Source organism: Pristiophorus japonicus, chromosome 5 (assembly GCF_044704955.1).
Source record: "Pristiophorus japonicus isolate sPriJap1 chromosome 5, sPriJap1.hap1, whole genome shotgun sequence".
NCBI lineage: Eukaryota > Metazoa > Chordata > Chondrichthyes > Pristiophoridae > Pristiophorus > Pristiophorus japonicus.
In genome coordinates this window covers 256,816,554-256,834,374 of record NC_091981.1, presented here as the reverse complement: position 1 = coordinate 256,834,374, position 17,821 = coordinate 256,816,554, and the positions used below count along the sequence as shown (strand labels likewise).

Genomic DNA, 17,821 nt, shown 5'->3' with positions numbered 1-17,821 from the left:
CAAGCAGGCTAAGCAGCCAATAACTTGAAGAATTCTCAGACAGCAAACCAGGAAGTAAAATGTTGAGATTCTAATTTATGTTTTATAAATTTTACAAAGAGTGAAATAAAGATTGGGATATCCACCTAGGATTAAGATAGAAGTTGAAATATCAAACCGGGTTTTAAAAAATATTTTAAAACTATGTAATTCTTAATTATATTAATCGAAAAATTTGACATTCCACAAATATAACATTATTTTTTCAGAGCCAGAAACCCAGTTACACCTCTCTCAACAAGGTTTAACTTTTTTCGGGGGGTGGCGGGGGTTAAACCGCGACATTCCAGCGCAATAGGGGAAGTTTTCATTCTTCAGTGTCATTTGAATTGATTGCTGGCTCTGGTGGCAGAGCAGGGAATGACTGACCGTAACTTCTGGATTTCCACATTTATCTGCACATGTGCTAAATCCTGTAGTTGCTGTTAGTTTCAGAGGGGTAATGGTGGTGAACGCTAATAATCATTACCACCACAAAATCTGGGCCATTATCTTTTTACAAAGTTCTAGGAAACAGCATTGTGCAAAAACAAATGTAATTAGCATACATGTTCCGGAATGTCATCTTAAATACTATTCATGGAGCTGCAACATTTAGCCAGTTTAATAATGCTTTAATAGGATAGCTTCTGCATATTTTAAACATATCCAAATTCCAACATGGATTCAACCATTAATTAATTACTTTTTAAAAACCAAATCTTATGAAGTCAGAAACAATTAAAATTTACTGACAATTCTTTATAGCTGTTTGATTTTTGAAGAGCAGCATGAAAAAGGATAGCCACCACATGGGAGACCTTGACTAAACTAGCATAAAAGAAAAAAAGTTCAATTTAATCGCATTTACCTTGAAATAGTGCTTGACTTTATCCTGTAGGAAGCGAGGATTATCTTTCAGGGATTGTCGAAACCTAGCCACCTTCTCACTGATCTGCAGCACCTCCACAGGATCTCCATCATGATTCCAGTTTGTTGCAACATACTAGACATCAGACACACAAAGCAGAAAACACAGGGATTAGGTACTAAAAACAATTCTAAGTAATTATCTCATTTAAAATTATACATTTTGTTCTTTCAGCAGGACAATTTAAGTTTCAAAACTTATTAATTATTTAAGTTTTTGTTTACAACATATTTTTGTGCAAAGACACACAATCTACACAAGTGCCAACTGAGTTTTTGAAATACTTATGCAGCATTAACCAGGTACTGCATCGGAGGCTATTAGGAAAAGCTAGATCTCTGGAGTTACAGCATAGTTCTTACTTTGGATAAGCAGCTGCTTGAAATAATGGATCTGCAGGAAGATATTTGGGGGGTGGGGTAGTTCTAACAAGGCCCCAGTGCTTTTGGATTTAGCCATGGAGATGCAGGTAGAACACGTTTGTGAAAAGTGGGCGTTCCTCTTCCATCCAGATGGTCAGAGAGTGCAAGACAAGTTGAACAAGCATGGCAAGAGGTGGCACGTGTCCTGCCAGTGGAAGCAGTTTCTCCTTATCGGGTATATCAAAACTCCTCATAACTTTGAACACCTCTATCAAATCTTCCCTTAGCCTTCTTTGCTCAAAGGAGAACAATCCCAGCTTCGCCAGTCTCTCCACATAACTGAATTCCCTCAGCCCTGGTACCAATCTGGAAAATCTCCTCTTCAAGGCCTTGACATCCTTTCTAAAGTGTGCGGCCTGGAATTGGACATAATACTCCAATTGAGTTCCAACTGGTGAAAAGATAATTTCCTTGTTTTTGTATTCTATGGCCCTGATAATAATTGTGATGTGGGAACGGAACCAGGGTGGGACGGAGAATCTGTGACCGCAGGTCGAGCCAAGTTCAACAGCAGGACTTGTTCAACAGGTTTCCCCAGACACAGCCATTCAGACTGACAGTCCAGCTGGCTGTCGGGTAGAAAAGCAGCCAGGCTGTTGAGCAGAGCTAACTCCGACATCGGGGGTGGGGTAGGAGCGGGGGTCCGATCGTCTGTAAGTTCTTGGTCATCTGTAAACTTTCAAATTATGCCAAGTCCAGGTTATTAATATATAACAAAAAGAGCAGTGGTCTTAATACCGATCCCTGGGAGGGAGGCAGGGGGGAAAACGAGACCCCACTCTATACTTCCCTCCTGTCTAAAGAACATCCATTTACTACTGCTCTCTGCTTTCTGACTCAGCCAATATCGTATCCACAGCGCCACTGAAAATCAGTTTGTGAAGCTGAAAAATGAATTCCCTTAAAAAGTTGTCTTTGAACACTTCACAATTAACACATTCTGACCACAACAAGCACCATCACAGAGTGCGAACTATGCATTAGTTAGATTATAGCACCATCTTGTGGTATATTGACTGCAAATATTCTCAATAGTGTACAGCAGTGTGTTGCAATGTCTGGTTGGAGCGCCATCATGTGGCTGAGGTAAACAAACTTACTGATGCCAATGCAAGGCCAAAATTGGTAGTCTGGTGTTTCAACTGAATTTCAATCTTATGAAGTAGTGCTTCGATCCTCTCTTCCTCAAAGCCATTCCTTTTATTTAGAAAGAACAGATGCAACTTTAAACAAGCGAATTAACACTCAAGCAGATTTTTATAATTATTTATTATGTTTCCGTCATGCATGGCAAATCTATGTCATGACAACAAAACTATCAAGTCTATCGGGTGACTGTCAAGGCAGTCAGTTTTCTTCCTCATTCATTACCCGGTTTCAGGCCATGGCTGAGAAATTCGATCACGCCGGCCTATCATCGTGAACTAGGCGCAGGAAATGGTCCCTGCACCTGAATGGATAGGCCAGAGATGGCTGCACCTAATATTGGGCTGTGGTCTGATTAGCACTTGAAAAGATGTAATTACATATTTCATAACATGACCCTGGACGGAGCCCATCACGGGTATGCGTGATTTTTACGCTTTCTTGGGCAACACAACAACAGGTGACCTGATGCCGTACTTTTATCTACAACATTTGACCCAGACAGCAGGAAGTGCAGATGAGCAGCCTACAACAACAATTTGTATTTATATAGCGTCTTTAACATAGTGAAACAGCCCAAGGCGCTTCACAGGAGTATTACGAAATAAAAAAAACTTGACACCGAGCCGCATAAGTAGAAATTAGCGCAGGTGACCAAAAGCTTGGTCAAAGAGGTAGGTTTTAAGGAGCGTGCTGAAAAAGAAGAGAGGTAGAGGGGCGGAGAGGGGCCTAAATCATTCTTCTTCTGTTTTTCTTTCCTCCAGTGAGGATGCCACAGCCCTCTTCTCAGCAACTCCCTACAGCAGGGTAAATGAGATGTTGAAGACAGGAAAGGAACATAATGGGTACCCAAATAAGTGGCATCACTCTGTGGCATAACCTGCTGTAATTCCAAGACATTGTGCTGCTGTAATTAAACTATTAACTCCAAGATTGTAGAATAGGTTACGTACTCAATTACTTCATCAATTGTTTTGTTGATGATTTGTTTCACAGTTTTAACGTCTTGTTCTGCGATGCCCTGCAGCCCCACACTAAAGCAAGCCTCTCTTGTGCTGCCATCATACCTGGAAAACAAAAACAACATTTCCCACAAGTGACCACAGAAACCATAAAACCAAGCGGGTATTTTCTTGTTTGGCAATTTCTTTTGAATTAAAACTTCACTTCTATTTTGCAACCTGTTCCATATTGAATTATCTTATTTATAATCAAACTAATGATTATAGTTTAAAAGAACTAAAATCAAAATTTGAAAAAACACTAAAATGAATCACTTACCCAACAACAGGAGCAAAGTCAGTGCCAATCCGGGCGTCAATCAAAGCTTTGTAAAAGGGAGAATTGGGTCCAGATACCAGCAAAGATGACAGAAGACTCAGTGTGAATGCTTCAAAGCTATTGGTGATGCTATAGGAACAGATTTTAATAAGATATACATTTGGAATAAAATATTTCCCCCAAACATTATTCAGCCATATGAAAATAATGCTCGACAGATATTGCTTTCCAGTGCCACAAGAACAAATTAATTTTATAACCTTGGTTGAGTCAAGTCATGGATTTAAGGCCCACTCCAGAGACTTAAGCACATCATCCAGCTAGAGACTTCAGTGCAGTACTGAGGGAGTGCTGCACTGTCAAAGGTGCTGTCTTTTGGACTGTCTCATAAGAACATACACAAGAAATAGGAGCAGGAGTAGGCCATTTAGCCCCTCGAGTCTGCTCCGCCATTCAATAAGATCATGGCTGATCTGATCTTGGCCTCAGCTCCACTACCCTGCCCGCTCCCCATAACCCATGGCTCCATAAAAGGAGCAGTGAGCGCCCCGGGAGCAGCGTGGAGGCTCCGACCTGCGTGAGAGCACCAGCGGCAGGTCGGGGCCATAAAAGGAGCGGCGTGCGGCCTCGGGAGCAGAGTGGAGGCCCCGGGAGATTCCTTCAGGGAACAGCGCGAGCTGGTGCAGAAGGGCGACGGCAGTGAAGAGTGATGTCATCAAGGTCCAGGTTGCTGATTGGGGTATGGGCAGATATAGCAGGAGCAGCGAGAGATTGTAGAGGGATATGATCGGGGCCCAGGGGAGGCGTGAGTTCGGGGTCAGGGGCCCCGGGGCAGCACGGGCCAGCCCACACTGCAATATGTGTGCGCACTAGGTCCATACAGTAGAGCTGGTCTCCAGTCGTCTTGGGTAATGTGGAGAGTGGAAAGCACCAGTTCAAACTGTCACAGGACAGAGAGTGGAGAGCACGAGTTCAAACTGTCACAGGACCGGAGAGTGGAGAGCACGAGTTCAAACTGTCACAGGACCGGAGAGTGGAGAGCACGAGTTCAAACTGTCACAGGAGAGAGAGTGGAGAGCTCCAGTTCAAACTGTCACAGGATGGGAGAGTGGAGAGCTCCAGTTCAAACTGTCACAGGACCGGAGAGTGGAGAGCACGGGTTCAAACTGTCACAGGACCGGAGAGTGGAGAGCACGAGTTCAAACTGTCACAGGACCGGAGAGTGGAGAGCACGAGTTCAAACTGTCACAGGACCGGAGAGTGGAGAGCACGAGTTCAAACTGTCACAGGGCCGGAGAGTGGAGAGCACGAGTTCAAACTGTCACAGGACCGGAGAGTGGAGAGCACGAGTTCAAACTGTCACAGGACCGGAGAGTGGAGAGCACGAGTTCAAACTGTCACAGGACGGGAGATTGGAGAGCACGAGTTCAAACTGTCACAGGACCGGAGAGTGGAGAGCACCAGTTCAAACTGTCACAGGATGGGAGAGTGGAGAGCACGAGTTCAAACTGTCACAGGACCGGAGAGTGGAGAGCACCAGTTCCCACTGTCACAGGATAGAGAGTGGAGAGCACCAGTTCCCACTGTCACAGGACCGGAGAGTGGAGAGCACCAGTTCCCACTGTCACAGGATAGAGAGTGGAGAGCACCAGTTCCCACTGTCACAGGACCGGAGAGTGGAGAGCACCAGTTCCCACTGTCACAGGATAGAGAGTGGAGAGCTCCAGTTCCAACTGTCACAGGACGGGAGAGTGGAGAGCACCAGTTCCCACTGTCACAGGATAGAGAGTGGAGAGCACCAGTTCCCACTGTCACAGGACCGGAGAGTGGAGAGCACCAGTTCCAACTGTCACAGGGGAGAGAGTGGAGAGCTCCAGTTCCAACTGTCACAGGACGGGAGAGTGGAGAGCACCAGTTCCCACTGTCACAGGATAGAGAGTGGAGAGCACCAGTTCCCACTGTCACAGGACCGGAGAGTGGAGAGCACCAGTTCCAACTGTCACAGGGGAGAGAGTGGAGAGCTCCAGTTCCAACTGTCACAGGACGGGAGAGTGGAGAGCACCAGTTCCCACTGTCACAGGACCGGAGAGTGGAGAGCACCAGTTCCAACTGTCACAGGATAGAGAGTGGAGAGCTCCAGTTCCAACTGTCACAGGACGGGAGAGTGGAGAGCACCAGTTCCCACTGTCACAGGATGGGAGAGTGGAGAGCACCAGTTCCCACTGTCACAGGACGGGAGAGTGGAGAGCACCAGTTCCAACTGTCACAGGAGAGAGAGTGGAGAGCTCCAGTTCCAACTGTCACAGGACAGAGTGTGGAAAGCACCAGTTCAAACTGTCACAGGACAGGAGAGTGGAGAGTACCAGTTCAAACTGTCACAGGATGGGAGAATGGAGAGCACCAGTTCAAACTGTCACAGGAGCATCCAGTCATGCCCTGGTAACTGCCCCCAAAGGAAGTGGAGTGTGGGAAATTGCACTCCCCTTCCATTGAGGGGTGGCAAGGCCAATTCTGCGGCGGGAGCAGGACTTCCACGCTGGGGGCTAAAAGTCCCGGCCCCAGAAGGTTAACGCCCCCAAGATGGGAGCCTGTGCAGGGAGGCAGAGGGAAGATGACGGGAGACGGGGGCGGGGGATGGAGGGGAGAGTGATGGAGGTGGGGGGCAGAGAAACCCAGGGCGAGGGACAGGAGGGGCCACATTGCAGCGGAGGTCTGGGGTGGGCGAAGTGTGTTGGAGGGGTGGGCCTGGGGGCTCTGTGCCTCGGTGCGGGGAGTGTTCAGAGTGGGGTGGACGGATTGACTGCGCAGATAGCGGTTGGTGGATGTGGTGTGGTTGGCGTCGGCATCGTGGGGGCGTGGCTCCGGGGTGGCTGGGGCTGGGGGCTCGACATCCGTGGGTGTTCGGCATTTGGGAAGGATTCTGACGGGACGGGGCGGGTTGGGTGAGGGGGGAGTGTTTCCGGTGTTGGGTGGGTCCGGAGCCGGGGGGTGGCACGCTCTTGGGATGGGGGGTGGGCTGTTTGGGTCTGAGATGGGGAGAGACTTGTTCACTCGGGGAGTTGTTGGCCTGTGGGGTTCCCTGCCGCGGAGAGTTGTTGATGTCAGTTCATTGGATGTGTTCGGGAGGGAGTTGGATGTGGTCCTTGCGGCTGGGGGGTCGGGGGGTTGTGGAGGGGGCGTGGCGGGGGGGGGGGGGGGGGAAGGTGCTGTGGTGGGTGATCAGCCATGATCTTGTTGAATGGCGGTGCAGGCTCGAAGGGCCAAATGGCCTACCTCCTGCACCTATTTTCTATGTTTCTATGTAATCCTTGCCACTGGACCAAGACCTAGCTCTGTCAATCCCATGTGGTGGTTGGTTTACACCATGTTAAAAAAATCCACGCACAGGCATCTTCCACCCTTGAGGATGTAGTTCGGGTCCTTCATTGAAACACCCATGAATTCAGCCTTTTTTGGCATGGAAGCAAGTCATCATCGTTTCGAAGAACCATCTATGATTATGAGGGGGTGATGACAATGTTGCAGACAAACAAGTTTTTTTTGAACATCTTAAGGCTATTACAATGATAATTAATACTTATTCCAATCAGAATGTTTGGAAGAATTCTAAAGCCATTTGTTCAGATCAAACAAGTTAAGGGATGCATTATGAACACAAGCAAATATTTCAATCATTTATTTTAAAATATCAAAACAATTCCTTGTTTAAGTTTCTCAATGGGGAATTACTGGGAGTTTGATAATTAATTTATAGTTAATTCCAGGAAATTCACTGGGTACTGTGATCATAATCAACACTGAAAATTAAATGGATTAAAGACAGAACTTTAAATTTTGAAACTTCTTTGTAAGAAATTGTTCAGTGCAGTGGTACCTTAGTCTTAAAAATAGCTGCAAAGTACAAGTCCTCTTTCAATACCTTGAATAATGTCACCGAAAATGTATAATAATTTATGGATAGGTTATGAATGCTCGGCACAATTTAAAATAGTTAAAAGACAGACTTCAGTCCAAAAATATCCAAAATAAGTGCCACTTGATAAAGATAAAGGGCCATACATTGCAGACTCTCTAGGTGCGCACGATTGCGCACACACCCGAAGAGGCCCCATAAGTTCCAGGTTTAGGCGCGCAAAGCGCATGCGCCTAAATCTAGCACTTGCCATCTGTCAAAATTTCTTTTGATAGATTGCGCACCTCTCCAGGAGAAGGGCCTTCGCAGGCGGAGATTTGGGCTACGTGCCTGACTCCTGGCCAGCGAATGTCCTTAAAACTCTTACGCCTGGGCCTTTTACCAGCGTAAGAGTTTTAAAAGATAGAAAAATTTAATTTTATGTTAAAAACCCTGTCCATTAAGGTAAGTTTATTTTTAAACCTATTAAAACATATTTTTAAAATTTTCGACTGCAATTTCTGGCCCAAAATGTATCCTATTATGGTCAATATCATAACTGGGTTATTTATGAGAGTACTTAATGTAATGTATTCTTTAATTTCTTGTGCTAATCAAGAAAAGAGAAATAGGAATAGAACTATAAATACACTTACTCGTCCAATAAAAAGCTCACACTGTATGTGGTTTGTTTGACAGGATCAGGAACCATTGAGTCGGGCCCACAAGTAACATGATACTCCCTCTAGAAAAAATAGTACCACAGCAATAACAAACATTAAAATATTGTACTGTAATTATTTTTTTTTTTTTAAAAAAGGAAATATTTTTGCATTTATGGTAAGATTACAGTGCCGATCTAATTCTACCATGGGAATAAGTTGTAACCAGTAAAAATTCATGGCTTCCTTCATTCCCTTACATCTTCTCTACCTTTAATTTCTTAACCAAAATCCAAAATGGGTAGCAAAGTCACTCTCATCAGAAGCATTAACATAGAAACATAGAAAATAGGTGCAGGAGCAGGCCATTCGAACCTGCACCACCATTCAATATGATCATGGTTGATCATGCAACTTCAGTACCCCATTCCTGCTTTCTCTCCATACCCCGTGATCCCTTTAGCCGTAAGGGCCACATCTAACTCCCTTTTGAATATATTTAACAAACTGGCCTCAACGACTTTCTGTGGTAGAGAATTCGACAGGTTCACAATTCTCTGAGTGAAGAAGATTTTCCTCATCTCAGTCCTAAATGGCTAACCCCTTATCCTTAGACTGTGACCCCTGGTTCTGGACTTCCCCAACATCGGAAACATTCTTCCTGCATCTAACCTGTCCAGTCCCGTCAGAATTTTATATGCTTCTATGAGATCCCCTCTCACTCTTCTAAATTCCAGTGAATATAAGCCTAGTCGATCCTGTCTTTCTTCATATGTCAGTCCTGCCATCCTGGGAATCAGTCTGGTGAATCTTCGCTGCACTCCCTCAATAGCAAGAATGTCCTTCCTCAGATTAGGAAACCAAGGCCCTGTACAACTGCAGTAAGACCTCCCTGCTCCTATACTCAAATCCCCTCGCTTTGAAGGGCAACATGCCATTTGCTTTCTTTACTGCCTGCTGTACCTGCATGCCTACCTTCAATGACTGATGTACCATGATACCCAGGTCTCGTTGCACTTCCCTTAATCTGTCACCATTCAGATAATAATCTGCTTCCCTGTTTTTGCCACCAAAGTGGATAACCTCACACTTATCCACGTTATACTGCATCTGCCATGCATTTGCCCATTCACCTAACCTGTCCAGGTCCCCCTGCAGCCTCCTAGCATCCTCCTCGCAGCTTGCACTGCCACCCAGCTTAGTGACATCTGCAAACGTGGCGATATTACATTCAATTCCTTCATCTAAATCATTAATGTAAATTGTAAATAACTGGGGTCCCAGCACTGAGCCCTGCGGCACTCCACTAGTCACTGCCTGCCATTCTGCAAAGGACCCGTTTATTCCCACTCTTTGCTTCCTGTCTGCCAACCAGTTCTCTATCCACGTCAATACATTACCCCCAATACCATGAGCCTTAATTTTTCACACTAATCTCCTGTGTGGGACCTTGTCAAAAGCCTTCTGACAGTCTAAATACACCACATCCACTGGTTCTCCCTTATCCACTCTATTAGTTACATCCTCAAAAAACTTTAGATTTGTCAAGCATAATTTCCCTTTCATAAATCCATGCTGACTTGGACCGATCCTGTCACTGCTTTCCAAATGTGCTGCTATTTCATCTTTAATAATTGATTCCAGCATTTTCCCCACCACCGATGTCAGGCTATCTGGTCTACAATTCCCTGTTTTCTCTCTCCCTCATTTAAAAAAAAAGTGGGGTTACATAAGCTACCCTCCAATCCATAGGAACTGATCAAGAGTCCATGGAATGTTGGAAAATGACCACCAATGCATCTGCTATTTCCAGGGCCACTTCCTGAAGTAGTGTGCACCCCAGACTATCAGGCCCCGGGGATTTATCGGCCTTCAGTCCCTTCAGTTTCCCTAACACCATTTCCTGACGAATAAGGATTTCCCTCAGTTCCCACTTCTCGCTCGACCCTCGGTCCCCTAGTAATTTTGGGAGGTTATTCATGTCTTCCTTAGTGAAGACAGAACCAAAGTATTTGTTCAATTGGTCTGCCATTTCCTCGTTCCCCATTATGAATTCTCCTGATTCTGACTGCAAGGGACCTACATTAATCTTCACTAATCTTTTTCTCTTCACATATCTATAGAAGCTTTTGCAGTCAGTTTTTATGTTCCCTGCAAGCTTGCTCTCATACTCTATTTTCCACCTCCTAATTAAACCCTTCGTTCTCCTCTGCTGAATTCTAAATTTCTCCCAGTCCTCAGGTTTGCTGCTTTTTCTGGCCAATTTATATGCCTCTTCCTTGGACTTAACACTTTTCTTAATTTCTTTTGTTAGCCACGGTTGAGCCACTTCCCTTTTTTATTCTTTCGCCACACAGGAATGTACAATTGTTGTGGTTCATCCATGTGATATTTAAATGTCTGCCATTGCCTATCCACTGTCAACCCTTGAAGTATCATTCTCCAGTCTATTCCAGCCAATTCACGTCAGGTACTTCGAAGTTTCCTTTCTTTAAGTTCAGGACCCTAGTCTCTGAATTAACTGTGTCACTCTTCATCTTAATGAAGAATTCTACCATATTACGGTCACTCCTCCCCATGGGGGCCCGCACGACCAGATTGCTAATTAATCCTCTCTCATTACACAAGACCCAGTCAAGGATGGCCTGCTCTCTAGTTGGTTCCTCGACATATTGGTCCAGAAAACCGCCCCTTAATACACTCCAGGAAATTCTCCGACACAGTATTGCTACCAGTTTGGTTAGCCCAATCAATATGGAGATTAAAGTCACCCTTGATATCTGCTGCATCCTTATTGCATGCGTCCCTAATTTCCTGTTTGATGCCATCCCCAACCTCCGTACTACTGTTTGGTGGTCTGTACACAACGCCCACTAACGTTTTCTGCCCTTTGATGTTTCACAGCTCTGCCCATATAGATTCTACATCATCCACGCTAATGTCCTTCCTTAATATTGCGTTAATCTCCTCTTCAACCAGTAATGCTACCCCACGTCCTTTTCCTTCCCGTATGTCATAGAAACATAGAAAATAGGTGCAGGAGTAGGCCATTCGGTCCTTCGATAAGATCATGGCTGATCATTCCCTCAGTACCCCTTTTACTGTTTTCTCTCCATACCCCTTGATCCCCTTAACCGCAAGGGCCATATCCAACTCCCTCTTGAATATATCCAATGAACTGGCATCAACAACTCTCTGCAGCAGGGAATTCCACAGGTTAAGAGTGAATTCCATGAGTGAAGAAGTTTCTCCTCATCTCAGTCCTAAATGGCCTCCCCCTTACCCTAAGACTATGTCCCCTGGCTCTGGACTTCCCCAACATCGGGAACATTCTTCCCGCAACTAACCTGTCCAGTCCCATCAGAATCTTATACGTTTCAATGAGATCCTCTCTCATCCCTCTAAATTCCAGCGAATAAAGGCCCAGTTGATCCAGTCTCTCCTCATATGACAGTCCAGCCATCCCTGGAATCAGTCTGGTGAACCTTCGCTGCACTCCCTCAATAGCAAGAACGTCCTTCCTCAGATTAGGAGACCAAAACTGTACACAATATTCCAGGTGAGGCCTCACTAAGGCCCTGTACAACTGCAGTAAGACCTCTCTGCTCCTATACTCAAATCCCCTTACTATGAAGGCCAACATACCATTTGCCTTCTTCACCACCTGCTGTACCTGCATACCCACTTTCAGTGACTGATGAACCATGACACCCAGGTCTCGCTGCACCTCCCCTTTTCCTAATCTGCCGCCATCCAGGTAATATTCTGCCTTCGTGTTTTTGCCCCCAAAATGAATAACCTCACACTTATCCACATTATACTGCATCTGTGATGGATTTGCCCACTCTCCTAACCTGTCCAAGTCATCCTGCAGCCTCTTAGCATCCTCCTCACAGCTCACACCGCCACCCAGCTTAGTGTCATCCGCAAACTTGGAGATATTACACTCAATTCCTTCATCTAAATCGTTAATGTATATTGTAAAGAGCTGGGATCCCAGCACTGAGCCCTGCAGCACTCCACTAGTCACTGCCTCCCATTCCGAAAAGGACCCATTTATCCTGACTCTCTGCTTCCTGTCTGCCAACCAGTTCTCTATCCACGTCAGTACATTACCCCCAATACCATGCGCTTTGATTTTGCACACCAATCTCTTGTGCGGGACCTTGTCAAAAGCCTTTTGAAAGAACAAATACGCCACATCCACTGGTTCTCTCTTGTCCACTCTGCTAGTTACACCCTCAAAAAATTCCAGAAGATTCGTCAAGCATGATTTCCCTTTCATAAATCCATGCTGACTTGGTCCGATCCTGTCACTGCTTTCCAAATGCGCTGCTATTTCATCCTTAATGATTGATTCCAACATTTTCCCCACAACTGATGTCAGGCTAGCTGGTCTATAATTACCCGTTTTCTCTCTCCCTCGTTTTTAAAAAAGTGATGTTACATTAGCTACCCTCCAGTCCATAGGAACTGATTCAAAGTCGATAGATCTGTTGGAAAACGATCACCAATGCATCCACTATTTCTCGGGCCACTTCCTTAAGTACTCTGGGATGCAGACTATGAGGCCCCGGGGATTTATCGGCCTTCAATCCCATCAATTTCCCTAACACAATTTCCCACCTAATAAGGATATTCTTCAGTTCCTCATTCTCACTAGACCTACTGTCCCCTCATACAATCGGAAGGTTATTTGTGTCTTCCTTCGTGAAGACAGAACTGAAGTATTTGTTCAATTGGTCTGCCATTTCTTTGTTCCCCATTATAAATTCACCTGAGTTCAACTGCAAGGGACCTGTGTTTGTCTTCACTAATCTTTTTCTCTTCATATATTTATAGAAGCTTTTGCAGTCAGTTTTTATGTTCCCTGAAAGCTTCCTCTCGTACTCTATTTTCCCCCTCTCAATTAAACCCTTAGTCTTCCTCTGTTGAATTCTAAATTTCTCCCAGTCCTCAGGTTTGTTGCTTTTTCTAGCCAAATCTTGGGCCCAAGTTTCCACACGCGCCTAGAACGGCACAGTCCCGACCTGGACGCCTGTTTTTCGCGCCACAAAGTGCGCCTAAAAAAACCCTCCGTATTCTCCACCTCACTGCAGGTCCTCTGGCCCTCGGCGCAGCACAGCAGGAGCTGTAGGGGGGCGGAGCCAGGTCCCTGCGCTGAAAACAGTGCCGGGACCTCTGCACATGCACGCTACAGTGGGCACGCAAGTGCAGTAGCTCCAGGCGTCCGAAACTATGTGGGAGGGGCCCGAAGCACGCAGCCCCTAGCCCTGGCCCAATGGCCTCACTGGGGCTCCGTGAATAAGGCTCCTCCCACGGCCAGCTCCTGCTTCCTCCCGACCCGACTCGACTCCCGCTTCCCTACCCTCTCCCGGACCGGACCCGACCCGACTGCCGCTCCCGCTCCCCCACCCGACTGGACCCAACCCGACTGCTGCTCCCCCCCGACTGGACCCGACCCGACTGCCGCTCCCGCTACTGCTCCCCGCCGACTGGACCCGACCCGACTGCCGCTCCCGCTCCCCCCCCCCGCCCCGACTGGACCCGACCCGACCGCCGCTCCCGCTTCCCCCCCGACTGGACCCGACCCGACCGCCGCTCCCGCTTCCCCCCCGACTGGACACGACCCGACTACCGCTTCCCCCCCGACTGGACACGACCCGACTGCCGCTCCCGCTTCCCCCCCGACTGGACACGACCCGACTGCCGCTCCCGCTTCCCCCCCGACTGGACACGACCCGACTGCCGCTCCCGCTTCCCCCCCGACTGGACTCGACCCGACTGCCGCTTCCCCCCGACTGGACACGACCCGACTGCCGCTTCCCCCCCGACTGGACACGACCCGACTGCCGCTCCCGCTTCCCCCCCGACTGGACACGACCCGACTGCCGCTTCCCCCCCGACTGGACACGACCCGACTGCCGCTTCCCCCCCGACTGGACACGACCCGACTGCCGCTCCCGCTTCCCCCCCGACTGGACACGACCCGACTGCCGCTCCCGCTTCCCCCCCGACTGGACACGACCCGACTGCCGCTTCCCCCCCGACTGGACACGACCCGACTGCCGCTCCCGCTTCCCCCCGACTGGACACGACCCGACTGCCGCTTCCCCCCCGACTGGACACGACCCGACTGCCGCTCCCGCTTCCCCCCCGACTGGACCCGACCCGACTGCCGCTTCCCCCCCGACTGGACACGACCCGACTACCGCTTCCCCCCCGACTGGACACGACCCGACTGCCGCTTCCCCCCCGACTGGATCCGACCCGACTGCCGCTCCCACTTCCCCCCCGACTGGACTCGACCCGACTGCCGCTTCCCCCCCGACTGGACACGACCCGACTACCGCTTCCCCCCCGACTGGACACGACCCGACCGCCGCTTCCCCCCCGACTGGACACGACCCGACTGCCGCTCCCACTTCCCCCCCGACTGGATCCGACCCGACTGCCGCTCCCGCTCCCCCCCGACTGGATCCGACCCGACTGCCGCTCCCGCTCCCCCCCGACTGGATCCGACCCGACTGCCGCTCCCGCTCCCCCCCGACTGGACACGACCCGACTACCGCTTCCCCCCCGACTGGACACGACCCGACTGCCGCTCCCGCTTCCCCCCCGACTGGACACGACCCGACTGCCGCTCCCGCTTCCCCCCGACTGGACACGACCCGACTACCGCTTCCCCCCCGACTGGACACGACCCGACTACCGCTCCCGCTTCCCCCCCGACTGGACCCGACCCGACTACCGCTTCCCCCCCGACTGGATCCGACCCGACTACCGCTTCCCCCCGACTGGACACGACCCGACTACCGCTTCCCCCCGACTGGATCCGACCCGACCGCCGCTCCCGCTTCCCCCCCGACTGGACACGACCCGACTGCCGCTCCCGCTCCCCCCCGACTGGACTCGACCCGACTGCCGCTCCCGCTTCCCCCCCGACTGGACACGACCCGACTGCCGCTCCCGCTCCCCCCCGACTGGACACGACCCGACTACCGCTCCCGCTTCCCCCCCGACTGGACACGACCCGACTGCCGCTCCCGCTCCCCCCCGACTGGATCCGACCCGACTGCCGCTCACGCTCCCGCTTCCCCCCGACCCGACCCGACTGCCGCTCCCGCTCCCCCCCGACTGGACACGACCCGACTGCCGCTCCCGCTTCCCCCCCGACTGGACACGACCCGACTGCCGCTCCCGCTCCCCCCCGACTGGATCCGACCCGACTGCCGCTCACGCTCCCGCTTCCCCCCGACCCGACCCGACTGCCGCTCCCGCTTCCCCCCCGACTGGACACGACCCGACTGCCGCTCCCGCTTCCCCCCCGACTGGACACGACCCGACTACCGCTTCCCCCCCGACTGGACACGACCCGACTGCCGCTTCCCCCCCGACTGGACACGACCCGACTGCCGCTCCCGCTTCCCCCCCGACTGGATCCGACCCGACTGCCGCTCCCGCTCCCCCCCCGACTGGATCCGACCCGACTGCCGCTCCCGCTCCCCCCCGACTGGACACGACCCGACTGCCGCTCCCGCTTCCCCCCCGACTGGACACGACCCGACTACCGCTTCCCCCCGACTGGACACGACCCGACTGCCGCTCCCGCTTCCCCCCCGACTGGACACGACCCGACTGCCGCTCCCGCTTCCCCCCCGACTGGACACGACCCGACTACCGCTCCCGCTCCCCCCCGACTGGACCCGACCCGACTGCCGCTCCCGCTTCCCCCCGACTGGACACGACCCGACTGCCGCTCCCGCTTCCCCCCGACTGGACACGACCCGACTACCGCTTCCCCCCGACTGGACACGACCCGACTGTCGCTCCCGCTTCCCCCCCGACTGGACACGACCCGACTGCCGCTCCCGCTTCCCCCCCGACTGGATCCGACCCGACTGCCGCTCCCGCTCCCCCCCGACTGGACACGACCCGACTGCCGCTCCCGCTTCCCCCCCGACTGGACACGACCCGACTGCCGCTCCCGCTCCCGCTTCCCCCCGACTGGACCCGACCCGACTACCGCTTCCCCCCGACTGGACACGACCCGACTACCGCTTCCCCCCGACTGGACACGACCCGACTGTCGCTCCCGCTTCCCCCCCGACTGGACACGACCCGACTGCCGCTCCCGCTTCCCCCCCGACTGGACACGACCCGACTACCGCTCCCGCTCCCCCCCGACTGGACCCGACCCGACTGCCGCTCCCGCTTCCCCCCGACTGGACCCGACCCGACTGCCGCTCCCGCTTCCCCCCGACTGGACATGACCCGACTACCGCTCCCGCTTCCCCCCCGACTGGACACGACCCGACTGCCGCTCCCGCTCCCCCCCGACTGGACCCGACCCGACCCAACTGCCGCTCCTGGACTGGATCCGACCTGACCTCCCCCTCCCCGACCTGACCTCCCCCTCCCTCCCTCCCTCTTCCTCCCCCCACGCCGACCCGAACCGAACCTCCCTCCCCGACCCGACCCAACGCCACCTACCTGTAAATCTGGTGCTGTGGACGGGCCCTGCCCGAAGTCTCGGGCCCGGCCTGTTCAGCCTTTGGTCCCGACGGCAAACCGCTGCCTTTCACACAGGTAGGAACATGGTTTATTTAATCTTTTCTTTGCTTATAAATTTTTATTCAGGTTGGATTTATTTGTATAATATTTGTATAAGTATAACTAAGGATTTATTGTAGAATTTAATGACTTCCCTCCTCCCTCCTCCCTCCACCCCCTCCCCCCCTCGTTCCCGACGCCCAATTTGTAACCTGCGCCTGATTTTTTAATGTGTAGACAAGGTTTTTTCAAGCGTACAAAAATATTCACTTACTCCATTCTATGTTAGTTTGGAGTACGTTTTCACTGTGGAAACTTTGAAATTAGGCGTCAGTGGCTGGACATGTCCCCCTTTGAAAAGAAAATTCTGTTCCAAAGTGAAACTGTTCTACCTGACTAGAACTGCAGAAAACTAAATGTGGAGAATTCCGATTTCTAAGTTACTCCGTTCTACACCAGTTGCTTCTAAAAATCAGGAGCAAATCATGTGGAAACTTGGGGCCCTTATGCCTCTTCCTTGGCTTTAATACTATCCTTAATTTCCCTTGTTAGCCATGGTTGAGCCACCTTACCCATTTTATTTTTACTCCAGACAGGGATGTACAATTGCTGAATTTCATCCATGTGACCTTTAAATGTTTTCCATTGCTTATCCACCGTCAACCCTTTAAGTATCCTCTGCCAGTCTATTCTAGCCAATTCACGCCTCATACCGTCGAAGTTACCTTTCCTTAAGTTCAGGACCCTAGTTTCCGAATTAACTGTGTCACTCTCCACCTTAATAAAGAATTCTACCATATTATGGTCACTCTTCCCCAAGGGGCCTCACACAACTAGATTGCTAATTAGTCCCTTCTCATTACACATCACTCAGTTGAGGATGGCCAGCTCTCTCGTTGGTTCCTCAACATATTTG

General features: G+C 50.5%; 1 protein-coding gene across 4 annotated transcripts in view; it reads right to left on the bottom strand.

The window, feature by feature from the left end:
* Positions 1–17,821, bottom strand: part of pitrm1 (pitrilysin metallopeptidase 1) — an 82,552-nt gene that overhangs the window by 32,098 nt on the left and 32,633 nt on the right. For 3 of the 4 annotated variants that reach the window (XM_070881566.1, XM_070881567.1, XM_070881569.1), the window contains 5 exons: positions 8,347–8,435; positions 3,799–3,927; positions 3,471–3,584; positions 2,472–2,568; positions 890–1,024 (listed from right to left, as the gene is read on the bottom strand). In XM_070881566.1, coding sequence (XP_070737667.1) covers positions 890–1,024; positions 2,472–2,568; positions 3,471–3,584; positions 3,799–3,927; positions 8,347–8,435 — 564 coding nt within the window. Of the gene's footprint in view, positions 1–889; positions 1,025–2,471; positions 2,569–3,470; positions 3,585–3,798; positions 3,928–8,346; positions 8,436–16,845; positions 16,928–17,821 lie in introns of those variants that run through there. The other variant, XM_070881568.1, reaches the window with a different exon arrangement.